At 38.8% G+C, this 16,081-nt stretch overlaps 2 protein-coding genes across 4 annotated transcripts; one reads left to right on the top strand and one right to left on the bottom strand.

Annotated features, from left to right (window-relative positions):
* Positions 1–1,791: 1,791 nt before the first annotated feature.
* LOC115739544 (protein CLT2, chloroplastic) lies at positions 1,792–8,168 on the top strand. Of its 3 annotated transcripts, none has more exons than XM_030672685.2 (10): positions 1,792–2,274; positions 2,536–2,681; positions 3,479–3,516; positions 3,841–3,956; positions 5,465–5,564; positions 5,652–5,687; positions 5,773–5,823; positions 6,668–6,728; positions 7,480–7,605; positions 7,765–8,168. In XM_030672685.2, the coding sequence occupies exons 1-10, from the start codon at positions 1,898–1,900 to the stop codon at positions 7,914–7,916; spliced, it is 1,203 nt and encodes a 400-aa protein (XP_030528545.1). In that variant the 5' UTR covers positions 1,792–1,897; the 3' UTR covers positions 7,917–8,168. The 3 variants fall into 3 exon arrangements, with proteins under 3 accessions (XP_030528545.1, XP_030528544.1, XP_030528548.1); XM_030672684.2 differs by having other exon boundaries at positions 1,793–2,274; positions 6,605–6,728; XM_030672688.2 differs by having other exon boundaries at positions 1,835–2,144; positions 6,605–6,728.
* Positions 8,169–10,196: 2,028 nt separating this feature from the next.
* Positions 10,197–14,385, bottom strand: LOC115739546 (neuroguidin). The gene is made up of 9 exons (XM_048273908.1): positions 14,306–14,385; positions 13,382–13,449; positions 13,105–13,192; positions 12,662–12,841; positions 12,393–12,575; positions 12,092–12,277; positions 11,188–11,342; positions 10,916–11,042; positions 10,197–10,610 (listed from the first exon to the last, which is right to left on the bottom strand). Exons 2-9 carry the CDS (start codon positions 13,423–13,425, stop codon positions 10,599–10,601), a joined length of 975 nt encoding a protein of 324 aa, XP_048129865.1. The 5' UTR covers positions 13,426–13,449; positions 14,306–14,385; the 3' UTR covers positions 10,197–10,598.
* Between the last annotated feature and the right edge of the window lie 1,696 nt (positions 14,386–16,081).

The raw sequence follows: 16,081 nt of genomic DNA on the forward strand, positions 1-16,081 counted from the left end.
TTCTCCTTACTCTATTTCTTCACCTTCATTTCCTTTTTAAATATCTAAAAAATTTTGGTAATTTTTTATTTTCAAATTTTTAGTAGTTTTTATTTTTCCCTTTTATTTTTTTTCCTTATTTTTTTCCTTGCTTCTTGGCCGGGCACCGGCCAAGGCGACAGCCTGCGAGCTCGGGCTCGCCCTATCTCGGCGAGCTCGTGCTCGCCTAAGGCCAGCGGCTAGCAGAAGAAGGAGGGAAAAGAAAAACATATAAACAAGAAAAGAGAAAAAATAAAATAAAATAAAATAAAGGGCGGCGCTATTTTCACTCCTTGCATGGCTTAAACACTCCATTTCAGAGTGTACTGACTATATTACCCCTCAATGTGGGGCCCACTTTTTTCTTTTGTTTCTTATTTTTCTTTCGCTTTCTTTCTTCTTGTTCTCACTTGTGTTGAAGCGTAATGCAGACTTTTTCATTTTCCTCCTCTAAGACCTTTATGCAAACCAACAGAGAGGTTCCGGGCGGAACCCGAATTGACCTTAAAACCGCTCATCCTAACCTTTTGTCCATGTTTTTTTCTTCTTTCTTGGTTTTTTGTTTTTCTGTAATATACTTGTTATGACAGAGTTGGGAATTGTCGAAGTCATCCGGTTTCCAAAGATAATGGAGGAAGCTTTCAGGAGTTCATAGATTAAGTATAAGTACAGTTAAGTCCATGAAGGAGAATATGTGGAGTAGTTACTAAAGCAGTTCTACTATTTCATGTCGAACAATCAAGAATTGGATAAATGGCGGAACCCCTTTGAAATTAGAATACCTCAATAACTTTCATAATTACTCGATTGGAGTGATATGGGAAATCCATTCATGATCTTTAGACTGCGAATGAGAAGCCACTTTTGCTATGAATGTTTATGAATTCAGTCGAATGTCTTGTTGCTCGAATTTACAAGAAATTAACAATGTAGTAGCTGGTACGAACAAAGAGATAATTTTAGTACGTTGATCAACTCTTTGAGAGTACTCACATAGATAAAAGAACAATCAGATCATGAAGCAACACAAATTAAATCAATAGAATCATTTTAGGAACAATCTTGTTTTTGTTAAGAACACGACTTCTCGTTAATTCAAGAGCAATATGTTATGGGGCCGATATAATTCTTTTACCGCATTGGTTTATTTTTTCATGTCGTTGATCATCAGATCGTGGGAGGCAGCGTCCTCAGATCCAAAGTCCCTAATCAACAAAACCACCAAGAAAAAAAAAAGGGAAGTTGAAGAAAAAGATGGAACAGAAAAAATAAATCCTAAATGGACCCCACATTTGAGTCTCTACAGATAGAGAATTCTAAAGGAGAAAAAAGCAATGGGTAATATGGTTAGTACATTGTGAAAGGGAGTATCTAAGTCAAATTGGGAGTGGAAAAAGCACAACTCTAAATAAATAGCCAAATATTAAAAATAACAAAATAAAAAAGGAAACAACAAAAAATAAAAATTTATTAAAATGTTTACACGGAGGAAAATCAAATTCAATTTTTCATACTGAATGGATGAAAATATCTTCTAATTTATTTTTTGATTTCAGCCAAACTTCGGAAAATATGGTCATTTTCTCGAAAAATGATTTTTTGAAAAAGCTTTTTCAAAAACGCATCATTTTTCACGAAACGAACCAAGCCTAAACTTTAGAAAGAGATTGTTGATAAATATACTAGAATATTACTTCAGTAATTTTTTTTTTTAAAGACAGAATACCAATCATCAAATTTATAAAATGCCTGAATTTTAGAGGATTCTTGTAAAAAGAGCAACTACAGAAGAAATAACAATGGTCAAGTAAATGAGGTCAAATCCGTCTGTCTCTATTTCCTCTCCTTCCTTCCTTCCTTCCTTCCTTCTCCACCATTGATGGGATTCCCGTATTCGGCGTCGTTGCCGTCGTCTCCCTCTCATCTCCTCCATGGCTCGAACCACCATTCTCTCCTCGTGATGTCGTCGATTCGTCTCCCGCTCAACCTCCGTCTCTCCTCCAATCTCCTCCCCAAGCTCCCGCCGCTCCAAACCCACCCAAATGTCGCTCGCCTTCCACGAGCTTCGGCCGCGAAGTTCCAGGTCCGCGCCTCGGGCGGCGATGCCCCTCCGGCGCCTTCCGACGGTAAGCTGGCGATCCTTGGCTCCGCGGCGGTCACCGTCGCGTTCGCCGTCGCCAATCGCGTGCTCTACAAGCTCGCTCTCGTCCCCATGAAGCAGTATCCTTTCTTTCTCGCGCAGGTCACCACCTTCGGGTGAGTTTTTCTCCCTGCGCCGGTTCTGAAATGGAGAATCTTTTATCAATATATGGCCTTTTTTCATTTTTGAAGTAATTTCATTTTGCTATCAATTTTATCATTACATGGCCACGTTATCCATCAAGCGCGACATGGCCACTTGCAGTTCATGGAGCTGCTGTGCTGAGCATAACTTCTTGTTCGCGTCATTCTCACTTTCCTCAACCAATTTGTAAAACCTACCCTTCAATAATGTACGTGCCTATTGGTAAATCACAGGTATGTGGCAATTTATTTTTCGATTCTTTACATCCGCAATCGAGTTGGGATAGTTTCTGGCGAGATGTTAGCACTTCCCAAATGGCGGTTTGTGGCCATTGGAATGCTTGAAGCCCTGGGAGTAGTTTCTGGGATGTCTGCTGGAGGTACCATACGTTTCGTACAACTGTAACTATTTAGGCGAATTGCATGGTTCTATTGGTTTTTAAAAGGTTGCAAGTTTATCGGTAGTCTGCAAAAGTGTATGGATGTTGTCGTGGTCTACCATGCAGAGGACGTATTATCTAATTCATGCTTGCTTGTAAGGGAAAAAATTTAGTCTTATTCAATAAGTTCTTGCCAATAACCATGCCACTGACCAACTTAGCATTGCCAAAGAACTAGGGTAAATTCCAAAGGCTGTTATTCTACTCTTGGGTCTAATTTTGTTCAGGCACTGTAATTTCAAAAAAATTCATATGAAACAGTATTGATTGAGGTTGCACCATTTTTCAGTTGCGAACCTAACAGGAATCTGACATGACACATGACTGAGGCTTAATGTGGCACTTTTATTCATGTGCCATGCCGTGCAAGCTCATGTTAGGTTTTTGGTGAAAGAGAGACAGAGTTAGCACAATGGAAACCAAGTTAGACTGGTAGTGAACTAACTTAACAATTTGAAATTTGTAGCAACCTGATCAAAAGTCATGAGAAACTTGAATGGCCAATAAAGTAATCTACCTTGAAGAGTCATGATGGTGGACTTGATGTGCTTGCTACAAAACCAAAAAGAAAGCTTTAGAAAATAGGTTTTTTTTTTTTTAAAAAGAGAAAAAAAGGTTGTGCAGCTACACAAAGTAAGGTATAAGAAAATTAAAAGCGATTGTCAAGGGGAAAAAGTATATTATGAAGTTTTTAATAACTAACGAGCTAGAATTCTGAAACTTCATATCTTATGCAGCAATGCTCCCTGGACCCGCCATACCCATATTGAGCCAGGTAATTTTGATTTTGTGAGGATATTTAAGCTGAAATTCCCATCTGAAGACATGCTTGTTATATCCATCTGGGTTTAAGATTGCCCAGATTGTTAGATTGTTAATAAACTATGTTGCAAGATAGAAATGAATGAGCGTGCTGTCAAGTTTTTTGGACATCTCCAAGGCAAAAACCATGAATAAGCAATTGCAAATAAGACTATTGACTTGTCCTATTTTAATCGCTCAAAAAAAGCAAATTCTCTCTTAGAAAACCCAAATTTCACTGGAATAGTTTGCATGTCATCTGGTAACGATGGCTTTCATTTTTTCCTTTCTGTTGCAGACTTTTTTGGTGTGGCAACTGACTTTCTCAACTGTTCTTCTGGGTAGGAAGTATTCATTTAATCAAATTGCTGGCTGCTTACTTGTAGCTGCTGGCGTAGTAGTGGCTGTAGCAAGGTATCATAATCTCTTTATGTTGGCTATGGCTCATGCAAGTTATCAAATGATCTTCTTGATATGAAGTATTGGGTTGTTCTTGCTGCAACATTGTCCCTATATATGCTCCGACTATTATCCTATTAGATTGGACCTTCATTTTTTCATGCAAATAAATTTGCTGCAAATATTTCCTTTTAATAGTAAAAGATCTAACAATGTGTCCTCTGTCAAGGTCATAACTTTTAATAGATAATTTGCCTCGTTTTAAGACACTGTTGTTATAGACTCGTTCTCAATGTCAATACACTCCAATATGATAGTCCTAATTGCATTTATCACGCTCATTTTGCCACGCCCAATCCATCTTCATATGCGTCCTCAACACCGACTTGAAGAAAGCTATTTCAAATGTATCTTGAACCTTATGTCTAATTTTGTCATCTTTCTACATTGTGCTTCTAGAGTTTTGAATGTTAAATAGGTAGGAAAGATGCTTCAAGAAATTTTAAATTCAATTCATGTAGATATAGCTTAAACACATTGAACTGCTTGTAAATAACCCCTAGGAGCTCCTAAGTCACATATAAATCAATCCACATAACATGGCGTTATATCACATGTTGCATTGAGATAATTATTATGCGTATCACATTCTATTGATGCTTAGGGTAATTCTAGTGGACTTTTGTTTGATTTTTTTTTTTGGATAGCTACCGGTAATAGCTATATTGTAACTCGTTGATGATCTCTCTACTCATGAATTTTCCGGTTGTTTAATTTGCATTGAACAATATTCACTTTTCATCACATTGCCTCAACTTTCTGCTGGGCTAATCTAATCGCTAATAGCGACTGGGGAGGAAGAAAAACATTTGCTCATTGATGTTCCTCCATCATTCTCATTTGGGATCTTAGCAATTACATCTGGTTGCTATATAACTCACTTCTGGATTGACTGTTCATGATTTGTTGATGCTTAACACACCATAATTTCATTTAAGGAAGGGAAAGGAACCAGTATGTCCTATGCATCATTTCAAAGATGATCCAATTTTGTCTCTAGGTAAGGAAGCATGGGCAGTGAAGTATCGTGGAATCACTGTCAACGTATTCAATAGCTTAAACATGTGGGTAAAGACATGGTTCAATACTTAAATACTCCAACTTCCTCTCATGCGTCATTCGTAGACTCATGAAGACGGAACTTAATATTTAAGTACTCTTAACGTTCAGTGCTTCCGTTGATATGAGAACTAGCAATCAGCTGATATAGCTTTATCGATTGTTTGATTTTACTTGTAAAGCCTTGTAATGGTAAAATTACCACTTGATCCTGGGAAGTCTTGAGTTTGAGTTGTGGAAGCAACCTCTTTGTCAAAAAGCAAGAGAAGGCTGTGTTTGTTAGATGACCCTTTCCCGACCCTGCATTGTGGGAAGGGAGCCTTGTTGGCCGGGAACACAGTTTTATTTTGTTGCTTCATGCAATAGACAATAAGTTACCGGCATTTTCCTGTTATGTTTTTCAGTGGGTCTAATTCTGGTCAGAGTTTATCTGGAATTGATTTTGCTTGGCCATTGGTGATGATTGCTTCCAGTGCTTTTCAAGCTGGTGCTTCTATTATAAAGGTTAGAAAAGGAAAACCTCTCAAGTCTTAAACAGATTGTATGATATGCCAGCAAAATGGTAAACGTTGAATTTTCTTCAATGGACAGGAATCTGTTTTTATTGATGCTGCAAGGCGCCTTAAGGTAGATGGTCCGCTGAATCCCAGTATCCAGTTTAGGTGAAATTGACTAACTACTTATTGAATGTCTCTAACTTATATCCTTTCAGGGGAAATCACTTGACATTTTTGTCGTGAATTCTTTTGGATCTGGGTTTCAGGTAATTCTCATTGTCTGCATTGGACTTTCGGTGGAACTTTGTCATCATAACACGTCATGATGGTAACTACCAGGAGAAAATTGTGTTTGGAGTTGAGTCCAACAGTCTGATATAAATTTTCAGTAAAGTGATGGAGACAGCTCTTTTTCTTTAAAGAAGAGTGACACTGTAATAAATCTACGCCTTAGAAACTGAAGATGACCATGGCGTATAAGCGTAGAAATGTTATCATGCAATATGGGTGTGTATATTATCTATCTTCTGGTGACAACCAAGTATCACGCTTTCCTGGATACATTAGACAATAGGTAAGCCTGTGCCAAATTTATGTCGTAAATAGAAACCCATCGGAGACAAAGTAGCCGACAAAGACTTAGTCAGTTTGGGGAACTCTAATATGACTTCATAAGTTGACTCTTTACAACCTTGATTATTGAAGTGTTCGATTATTTCTTTCTTTTGGCTTTGCCACAAATTTTTTCAGACCTAGAGGGCAATGTGTGAGAAAATATACTGTTGAAGGGTAAACCACAACTATTTCCTGTTAACTTTCATGTTGCAAAATTATTGTCACTGAAGGTACGTACATGTACGGGGCAAAACAAAAAAGACAGTTTGTACATGTTGCCATCCCCACTTAAGGGGGAAGGTGAATACGTATCTTTTGCCATATCAAAAATTCGCATAGCGGATGAAAGATATTCAAAGATTTTGCAGTAAGAGATATAGTTGTCCTGATGATGCATCACTCACTGTTCGTTTTGATGTCCTTCATTTTCAGGCTCTTTTTGTGTTTCTTTTTCTGCCTTTTCTGTCAAATTTGAAAGGCATACCATTTGCCCAGCTTCCTCTGTATCTGAAAGAAGGAGCTGGTTGCTTTCTAAACATTGGAGCCAACACCACAGGTAAGCTCTCCCATCTTTAGGTAGTCCTAACTGTGTTTCCTGATATTTATTTCTACGAACCGTGTTACATTCTTTACCATTACATCTCTGCAACCACTGACAGAATTCCTCATCCATTACATGAGGGTCACTACTTTTTAACCGTGGACAATCCATATATCAATGGTGGTCATGTCCATCCATCTCATCTTCACCGAAGTTTTGATCTCTTTCTTTGAAATGGGCAAGGTTTAGGGACAATCATCATTCTCTTGATTCCGTTAATTTTTAAAATTTTCAACTTCTCTCTAGTTAAAAAAAACAAAAATCATTTTCTCATTTTTCACATTAGCTTCAGCTACATCTACACTCATCTTTGAGAACTAGAAATTAGGTCCTTTTTTCTGAATTTGGAACCCATTGGGCACCTTATCATTATTTGTGCAAAGTATGGGCACTTATAGGTGGCATTCGGTTATCAGGAAAAATACTGTGAACTCTTAAAAACTATGACAAGCTTTTGATCAGCTTTCCTACACGAACCATTTCGCTAGGTATGTCTTGAGGTGAAATTGAAAAAAACTTCTGCTAGGATTATTATGCATGCTATTTTAGTATATTCCTCGTGAATTTATGTGTAATTGTACTTTACTAAAAGATACTTTTGACTTTGTACAGCCTATGTACCTCATTTGATGTGTTCCCTTTTCAGTTAACTTCCTTCATCTTGCTTATATTGAACTCATCTTTTTACCTGTGCAATACGTTCAAGGTTGTGATGGGGCACCGTGGCTTCCATTAATTTTTGTAACTACCAACATTATCTTCAATATATCGTTGCTCAATCTGGTGAAGATGTCTTCTGCTGTTGTTGCTTCTCTTGCCGTAATGTTGTCAGGTCATCTCTCTCTCTCTCTCTCTCTCTTGTGTGCGCTATGTATGTGCACATGGTGTAGATATCTGATTGACACTCTGTCTTGGCAGTTCCCATTTCAATTTATGTCCTTTCTCTGCACATGGTGTAGATATCTGACTGACTCTCCCTCTGTCTTGGCAGTTCCCATTTCAATTTATGTCCTTTCTCGTCCATTGCCATATCTCCCTGAAGGTGTGAGCTTAAGTCCCTTTTTTGTGATCGGCGGGATCATTCTTGTGCTAGGTCTTATTCTTTACAATGTACCCCAAAGGCAGGCTGCAAAAAGTGATTAGAACAAACTTATTGCCCGTGAGAAATTGATAGCCTAGACCCTGGACTAGTCCACCACTATTGTTTTGTTCAATCAATCCGACTTTTTTCGAGTGTAAATGTGGCACGATAGGATTGCTCTCTAGGTAGATTTACTCAAATGAAAGCTAATGAGCCTTAGATATTGTGTATCAAGTTTGTTCTTGTATAACTTCTAATTATTAGTCCATATTATCGTGCACATTGTCCATGAAGTGATGATGGTTAGACTAGAATCAAATGGCTTTACTGTGTTGACCTGATGTTGACGTCCTTCTCCCGGCTTCTCAAATTTATGGTTGACAAGATTTTATTTGACAACCAATACTAACTATGGTTATTACTATCATGAATTAAATTTAAAATCCTGTAGTCAGTCTGCTCATATCGTATGTTCATTGATTCTTTTTTCCATATCAATTGGACATGTTTGAAACCAAAGTCACCTGGAGCATGGATCGCTCCAATATGTAAAACGAAAATGGGAATTTGGAACATCCCTTGTCCAAAAAATATGGTTCGGCAGGTGTAGGCTTCTTTTAAGATGAAGTTAGAATAAGATGTATTCGACCAAAACAAAAAAAACAAAGTTAGAATGAGACGTGATTTCTTAGCTACAGTAAGTATAGGTGGTAATATGTGCTTCAGACACATCTAAAGTCACTAAGTTTCAAGTTCAAAAATTAGCTTTAAATTTGTTCTCTAATACAAACTATTATCATATAAAATATGTGTGTGTGTGTGTGTGTGTGTGTGAGAGAGAGAGAGAGATAAATAACATGATTATTTCTAGTGGAATATACAGAATGGAAATCACGAATTAAAACGCAGATCACGAACGAAATAGTGCATGTGGGTGACCTTGGTTTAAACTTAGAAATTTCTACGTTCTGAGGTATTGCCATTGAGAAAATGTTTGTTAACTTATTTAGATGCCATATAGGTTTTTGAAGGTCCACTTATTTGAAGTTCTAGTCAAATTTCACGTAATTTATGACTTAAAAGTTTTGATGTGATTTTTTTTTTTGGGGTCCATCGATTTCAAGTGATATCTCGATTAGGGATGAGCAAGTCGAACCGACCAAACCGGATTGGACCAATGGTCCGATTATTGGTTCTAAAGGGTGGTGGTGCAGTTCCTGGGATTTAAAATTGGAACTGGTAGCCGGGCGATCCGGTTTCTGATCCCGGAGGTATAGGGCCATATCGATGGATTTTTTTTTTTTTTAAAGTTTTACCGGTTCAAAATTTCAAATAGTAAATTTCACAGCGCCTCCAATAACTTGGGTGTACTAAAAGCAGTTCAATCCCATTTCCTGAGATATGAAAGCGTGCAGAGACGGTAAGATACCAAGAAGTGAACGAGTCATCTAAGATTTGGACTTTAGGTAAAGAACAAATCATTCTTGCAATATGTGGGTCTCCTCCTCTGGCTGAAACGACGACAACATATAGAAGAGGACAACCAGAAATCGCTGCCGACTCAATGTTCTTCACAGTCTTTACGAGATAAACGAAGAGGGGTCGTAGAAAGTAAAAGGAAAAAATGATGACTTTGTACGGCAAATAGATCCTGAAAGCTTGGCTATGAAAGCGTGGATATGAAGGTGTGCTGTGACATTGTTGGTGGTTCCATCATGGAAAATTTACCAGTTACATTAGACCGTCCGGGAACCAGACTGGTCGGACTGGTCTAGTCTGATTCTAGGGACCGTCGCTCCGATCCCCGGTTCTTGAGGGGAACCGAACCGGACCGGGAACTACTCACCCCTAATCTTGATACACTAACAAATACGACATTTGGTGTTGCTGGAAGATCGGTTTGCCAGAAAACATCAAAATCTATAGAGGAAATAAATAGTCGCACACAATTTTTGGCAAGTCAAATTGCGAGAGGATCTAAATATTACAAACTCATATTTTATCTTCCCTAAACGTATTCAGGGAAAATCCGTCAACAGTGGATTGTGCAGTGAAACATTGCTTCTAATGGACAACATAGATCAGAAGATGCTGGAAACGTTAATCACAAAAAATTGCAGCAGATGGGCAGAAAATGTAGAGCTTTAACTCGGAAAAATTATTTGACCCAAAAAAAAAACACACTCGGAAAAACGTTAATCACAACATTTACAACCTAGTCTTGACGATGTCATGTTCCTGAGTTCCGACAATGGTTTGATTACCAGCACATAATATGATCACATTGCAGAAAAATATAAGAACTATCAACCAAAAGAGTCGCCGCTAGAGTTTTCGTGATATATCACTGATTAATGCAATCAGAGCACAGGGTTAACATCAATATTTTCCAGAAAATGCATTGATAGGGTACTTTGGCCGTGCTTTAGGAGTAGTTTTTACAGGTGTTTAGGCTCAGAATACAAAAAGCTTACAGTGGCTCAAAGTAGAATAAAATCTGAAAGCCAAAATGGAGAATAACATTGGTTTAATGAAGTTGCAATCTCACATGAAGCATTTGCAAGTTTTACGTAACATTCAACATAATAATCAACTAGCCTCCCGTCAAATTATAAAACCTACGACTCTTCCAGTAAAACAAAACCGCACCATCGATGAAATGGTATTTACTCGCCTCTGCCTCGTTATTGCTCAAACAGCAGCCACGCATCATAAGATATTCTCGCAATGATAAGCTTACTCCTTCAATTCTTTCTCTGAAAATAGGCCCAAAGAAATTGCCATGAGCAAGAGGCTATTAGCAAAAATAGCATATACTCTCATTCCAAACGTTCTTTCAGACGAAAAGGTAAAAACAAGAAACAAAGTAAAGAGAGCAGGAATTGTATGCTGTATGAATAATATAATATAATTTGATAAATAAGAAAACGGAAAAGGAAATCTCCTGCACGATAAACATGACAAGTGACTACTAGTCTTATGCACAAATTGGCTCAGTGGCAAAGGAAGTTGGTCAAGGTGTGGGCAAACTAAAAACGAAAGAGTACATATTCAAAAGTACCTTGCGCTTCTTAAATTTTCGCTTCCGACTGCTATCACCACCAAAGCCAGATGTCTTTTCAGCAACATCATCCTCTAAAGGCAAGGTTTTGATTTCATCATAAAAGCTGTCGGTAAGGCCAAGCAACCTGGCAAGGGCAGGAGAAGAAAGGTCAAAAGCATTGCAAACATAAATATAATGGCAATTTCAAATTGAATTCCCCCACAGGATGTAGAAAAACATGAGCTTAAGTCACAAAGAAAATCTATTAATTTAGCTTTTCATAAGCATACCCATTTCTTGACTTCAACAAGTGCTTTTCCTTCTTTTTCTCCAACTTCGTAACAGGAGCTCGAGTGAAAAGCTCCTCTTCTCGCCTTGCACGCTCTTCCCATTTTGCCTTATACGTAGTAAGCTCCCTACTTTCGGTCCCAATAACTTCACGGACCTGGATATATCATCATCAGCCACATCAAGAATCATAGAGCGACTAAATAAACAATCAAAGAATCCCCTACTTTACAGACTGACATTACACAAGTCGATAATGTAATCATGCTCTTACGATATAAAAAGATACTCAATGCAAGTAGAATAGCTCAATATAACTACATAAAATGCCACAAAAAGAATGAGGTGAAGATACTATGCAAAATAAAAAAAGAAGGGTCAATTATAAGTACCCCCAAAAACCAACCTGTGGAGTATGTTGCAAATACTTCATCTTTAATATGTTCAAAGATATGCCATTTCAAATTGGATGAAAATACCCATCCTACCCAAAAGGTGCAAAAAAACACTTCAACTATTAATCTTACACATAAATTAAAAAATGACCCTAATAGGCTGAAAATAATAAAATATTTAAATGCCCTTTCCAATTCATTAAAAAAGAGTTGCGCATTTTCTAACCAAAAAATAAGATTGATTTTGAAGACTAACCATTTATCTTGCAACAGTTCCGAATCTCATTTCTTTCTTTGGTTGTGGGGAGGGACATAATCAACTGAAATTATTTGAGCTCCAAGTTATGTAATGTATCATTTACTATGTTGAATAGCTTAATCAGCTAATATATCCCGCAAAAGAGAATTTCATCCTCCCATATCACGAGATGAGGATGTGCTGCACCATCAACCCAGGAAAAGAACTACTGAGGACGATAAACAATCACATTATTAGAGGATTATGTCTTACCTCTTCAGGTCTCCCCTGCAAATCATCCATCAATTCTCTCACATAGTCACTCTGCCTAGCTTGTCGTAGAGTCTCTTTCTCCTTTCTTAAAGCATTTCTTTCTTGCCTTGACATCTTATCCTCCCCCATTGAAGCTGGGGCAAACTTGGGCGGCTTATAAACACTGCCACCGCCACCGCCACCGCCCTACACGATATGGCAGTTGATTTAGAAGGGGGACATCATATTTTCTTCTTCTGTTGGGTTGCCAAAAAAGGAATACATCAGAGCTCAAGTATAACAATTGGCTAGAAAAATTCACCTCCGCAGTCGTATCTGATTTGCTGACAAGCATGTCGGGGTTTGGACGATATTTCAAAAAATCTTCAGTTTTCCGAGAAGCATCTGTTTCCTTTTCATTTAAGGCAGTGCTCTCTCCAGCACCTCTACCAACTGTTGTGAGTTTCTGAATTTGGTATTGGAGTTTCTTGTCAATGGGTCGGACCTGATTCAGCAAGAAGATATGGATTTCATAAGTACCACATTTTTAGGCGGTAGAAACCCAAACAAGAAACAATAGGGAATGCCAACCTTTTCCAAAAACAATCTTATCTCTACAAGGCTCTGAACAACAGGATGACCTTCAATAGAAAGTCCTTTAGCCTTACGTAGTAAATAATACACAAGCGACTGGCAATAGCTTAAAAGAAGTAGGTGTTTTGCTTCAAGGTAGCTTATCCCTTCTACTGTTGGAAATTGACGCGCTTTTACCTGGCATATGGTACAACTCCAAATCAATTAAAGCATCAAATCAAGGAGATGTGTTGCTTCGGCACTCAAACCAAGTTCCAAAGGAGAAGACATAATCACGTGATGACAACCTGATGATAACTTCATGTCCAAATAAAAGAACAGAGATAATAAAATGACACACACACAAAGACGACAACTGATGAAGTGCTCCTTTTCCAACTATTTGCGCCCTGAAAGAGATCATATGACACTCCCCAAGAGGGCTCCTAAATCTCGCCTACCTTCGCAGTTAAAGCTTGCACCTTAGCTTTCACTGTATCTAGCCCTTCTTTCATTTCCTTCAACACTGCAGCCAACTGAGGGGCTTCTCTGGACAAAAACAAGAAATTCATCTTCACAAATTGTTGCTAAACTTCACAAAACCCAACAAGTATCTCAAAGGGGGAAAATAAAAAAAGACACAATCATCCTTTGCTAACTCTATAAACATGAATTCTCATCAATTTTTGGTTCAGACATCCCCTGGAGAGAAACAAAGGCTACCCAAAACGAACTCACTTGTCCACGGTTTCTTTGTCGGGTGAACTGCTTGTCTTCTCCATGGTCGGTCTCGCAAAAACCTGGTCCTGTCATAAGTTCCCCCCCCCACCCCCCCCAAAAAAAAAAAAAACAAACAAACAAAAGCAAACAACATTAATCACCTAACCGAACACTCATCTTGATCGGAGAAAAGAGGACACAGTTCCACCACATATAGAAAAAGATAATGGAGACCTAAGCTACAAGCAGACGGCGGGAAACTGAAATTGTCAGACATAAACCCTTGGAAGGTAGGGGTGACCGGTTCTAGAGTGGGTGGTTCCCACCCTGAAACCGTGAACCGCCCGCTAGGGGCCAGTTCCACAGAATGGCAACCGTGAACCACCCATTCGTTCCATGGACCCACCTGATAACAGAATTATTGGTTACGAGCTCCAGATTCATGCTCAATAACTAAAACTCCGTTAACAATAGGCAAACCACATCAATACTTCTCTAGATTGAAAAATCGCGGCAAATATTTCATAATCGTGTTAATCGTGTCACAGAAACATTTCATCAAGCTGTTTGCATGCATTCGGCTGTGGAATGAAGCGGCGCATAATGAACTGAAGTTTGATTCCAAGATTCATACAAGCATAGTGGGATGTTTCCAATCAACGAAAGGACATTGAACATCATGGAAGACAATGAACTGAAGTCTGCAATGTTTAGCACCAAAAGTCCCAACCAGAGCCTGGTGTGGTCAGTGACTCGGTTAACAACTTAACATCATCAAACTAAGTTTAGAAAACGGCGCACTCAAATCCTTCATCCTTCTGAGTCCACGGCCACCAGTGGATTAAGCGGAACGAATAGATTGTGTTTACTGTGACCCCAACAGTAATCGAAGTCAACAACCATAATTTGAGGTCGCCGGAATCTGGGAGAGTGAGGACTCACAGGAGAGGGAGGCGAGGCCGACTGCAAGAGGGCCAAAGTCGAGAAGACCGCGGACTAGCCTTCAAGAGCTCGGCTGGTGCGAGCAGAGACGAGAGACGAAGCGCGAGAGCAGAGGCGACGGTGAGCGGAGTGGGGAACGAACTTAAGAGAGGCTCCGCGTTCTGGTCTTTGTCTTGATTGCGGAAGATGGAGCGCTTAAATTGTTTTGGGCCTTCTAAAAAATGATAGGCCCGGCCCACTTTCTGCCACGAACATTCTCAACAATCATCCCCAAAAACACATTTAAACAATTATATCAGCCACGCACATTTTTCTTTGGGAATACCAAACGAAGTGCCCTCATTTTTTCCAAAAATCTGAAGTGATCATTATTTCAAATTAGAGTCTGAAGTGAGATGACGGTTTCAAATAAGGGCCCGAAGTGGATACGGTTGTTTCAAATAGGGGTATGACATCTTTGGTGGACCGGCTTGCTAAATATTTCGGCCGGTCAAGGGCATTAAACAAAGAAAAAATAAAAAAGTAAATGACGAAGATGCCCCAAACCAGCCAGTGACTCGAGCCCTTTTTGGGATTGATATGGCCATCTCAAGCTCTTATTTGAAATAAAGTCCACTTTAGACTCTTATTTAGGAAAATAAGGGCTTTTCGAGGTCCTTATTTGAAAATTTGCATTTTCCTTTGGTCCAGCATACGTATTCACCATTATATAAAATATAAAGTACTTATCAACGTATATGTGTATATGCACTTTTAACGGCATAGATAATGAAATAGTCACGCAATAACTTCAACACGTGAAAATAGACAAAAGAACTCATCAAAAAAACTAAGGAAAGATTAAATTTCCTCTATATGATAAGGTATTTTAATACGATTGTATAATCCCATTCTGTCTTTGGTTATTTCTTAAGTTGACGTTAATTACTGATTTTTCCTGCCGAAATAAAAATATATATATCTTAACTCTGATGAACCATGAGAGAAAATCATACTTGAACTTAAATGGCCTTATTCATACACACCTTTTTAAAAATTTCATGTTTTCACTTATAGTTCATCAGAGTTAAATGGCCTTATCCCATCCTGTCCTACTGGGTTCCAAAAATAGGTAGCCAGGGGCGGGGGTCAAAAATCTAAGACCTCCCTTTTCCTTGTTGTTCGTCGATCGGGGAATCGAGACAAATCAGGCACTGAGGTGAGACATGAAAACATCCGATCTCATTCCGACCTCGATAGGCGAAATGTTCCCATGCCCTTTGTGACGAGGTTGTTTGGGAGATGTCATCCCGCTCGGCGAAGAAATGCAAATTTAAAAAATTCTGCATGCCGTATAAGTTGGAGGTGACCACAATGGAAAGAGAGATGAAGGACAATTGATTCATAACTTGTCTCTGCTGACCTCCCTAGTTTTGTAGAAGGCTATTTCGGATTTCGGCTAGGATAAGGAGGACTCGTTATGACGATTTCCACTAAGAGCAAGGTGCTTCTTGCACTGTTTCTTTTATTCTTTGTTTTCCTGTCCGGCCCTCTCGCTTTAAATTTATTTCATTTGGTCCTTGTACCTGAAAATCCTCATCGCGTTGGTCCGGCGGCTTGCTAAAGACCACACACGCTCCAAAGTGCAAATCGGCGCGTCAAGGCCGAAAACAACAAAAATTCTAGGATTGTACCTACCCAATTATGCTCAGCCAAACTCAAATCTTTCACTGAGAAAATTCAATGGTTGTTCAATCCAGGACGAATCTGAGGAGGAGTCTCTGAGCTTGATGATCC

This window comes from Rhodamnia argentea, chromosome 2 (genome assembly GCF_020921035.1).
Source record: "Rhodamnia argentea isolate NSW1041297 chromosome 2, ASM2092103v1, whole genome shotgun sequence".
NCBI lineage: Eukaryota > Viridiplantae > Streptophyta > Magnoliopsida > Myrtales > Myrtaceae > Rhodamnia > Rhodamnia argentea.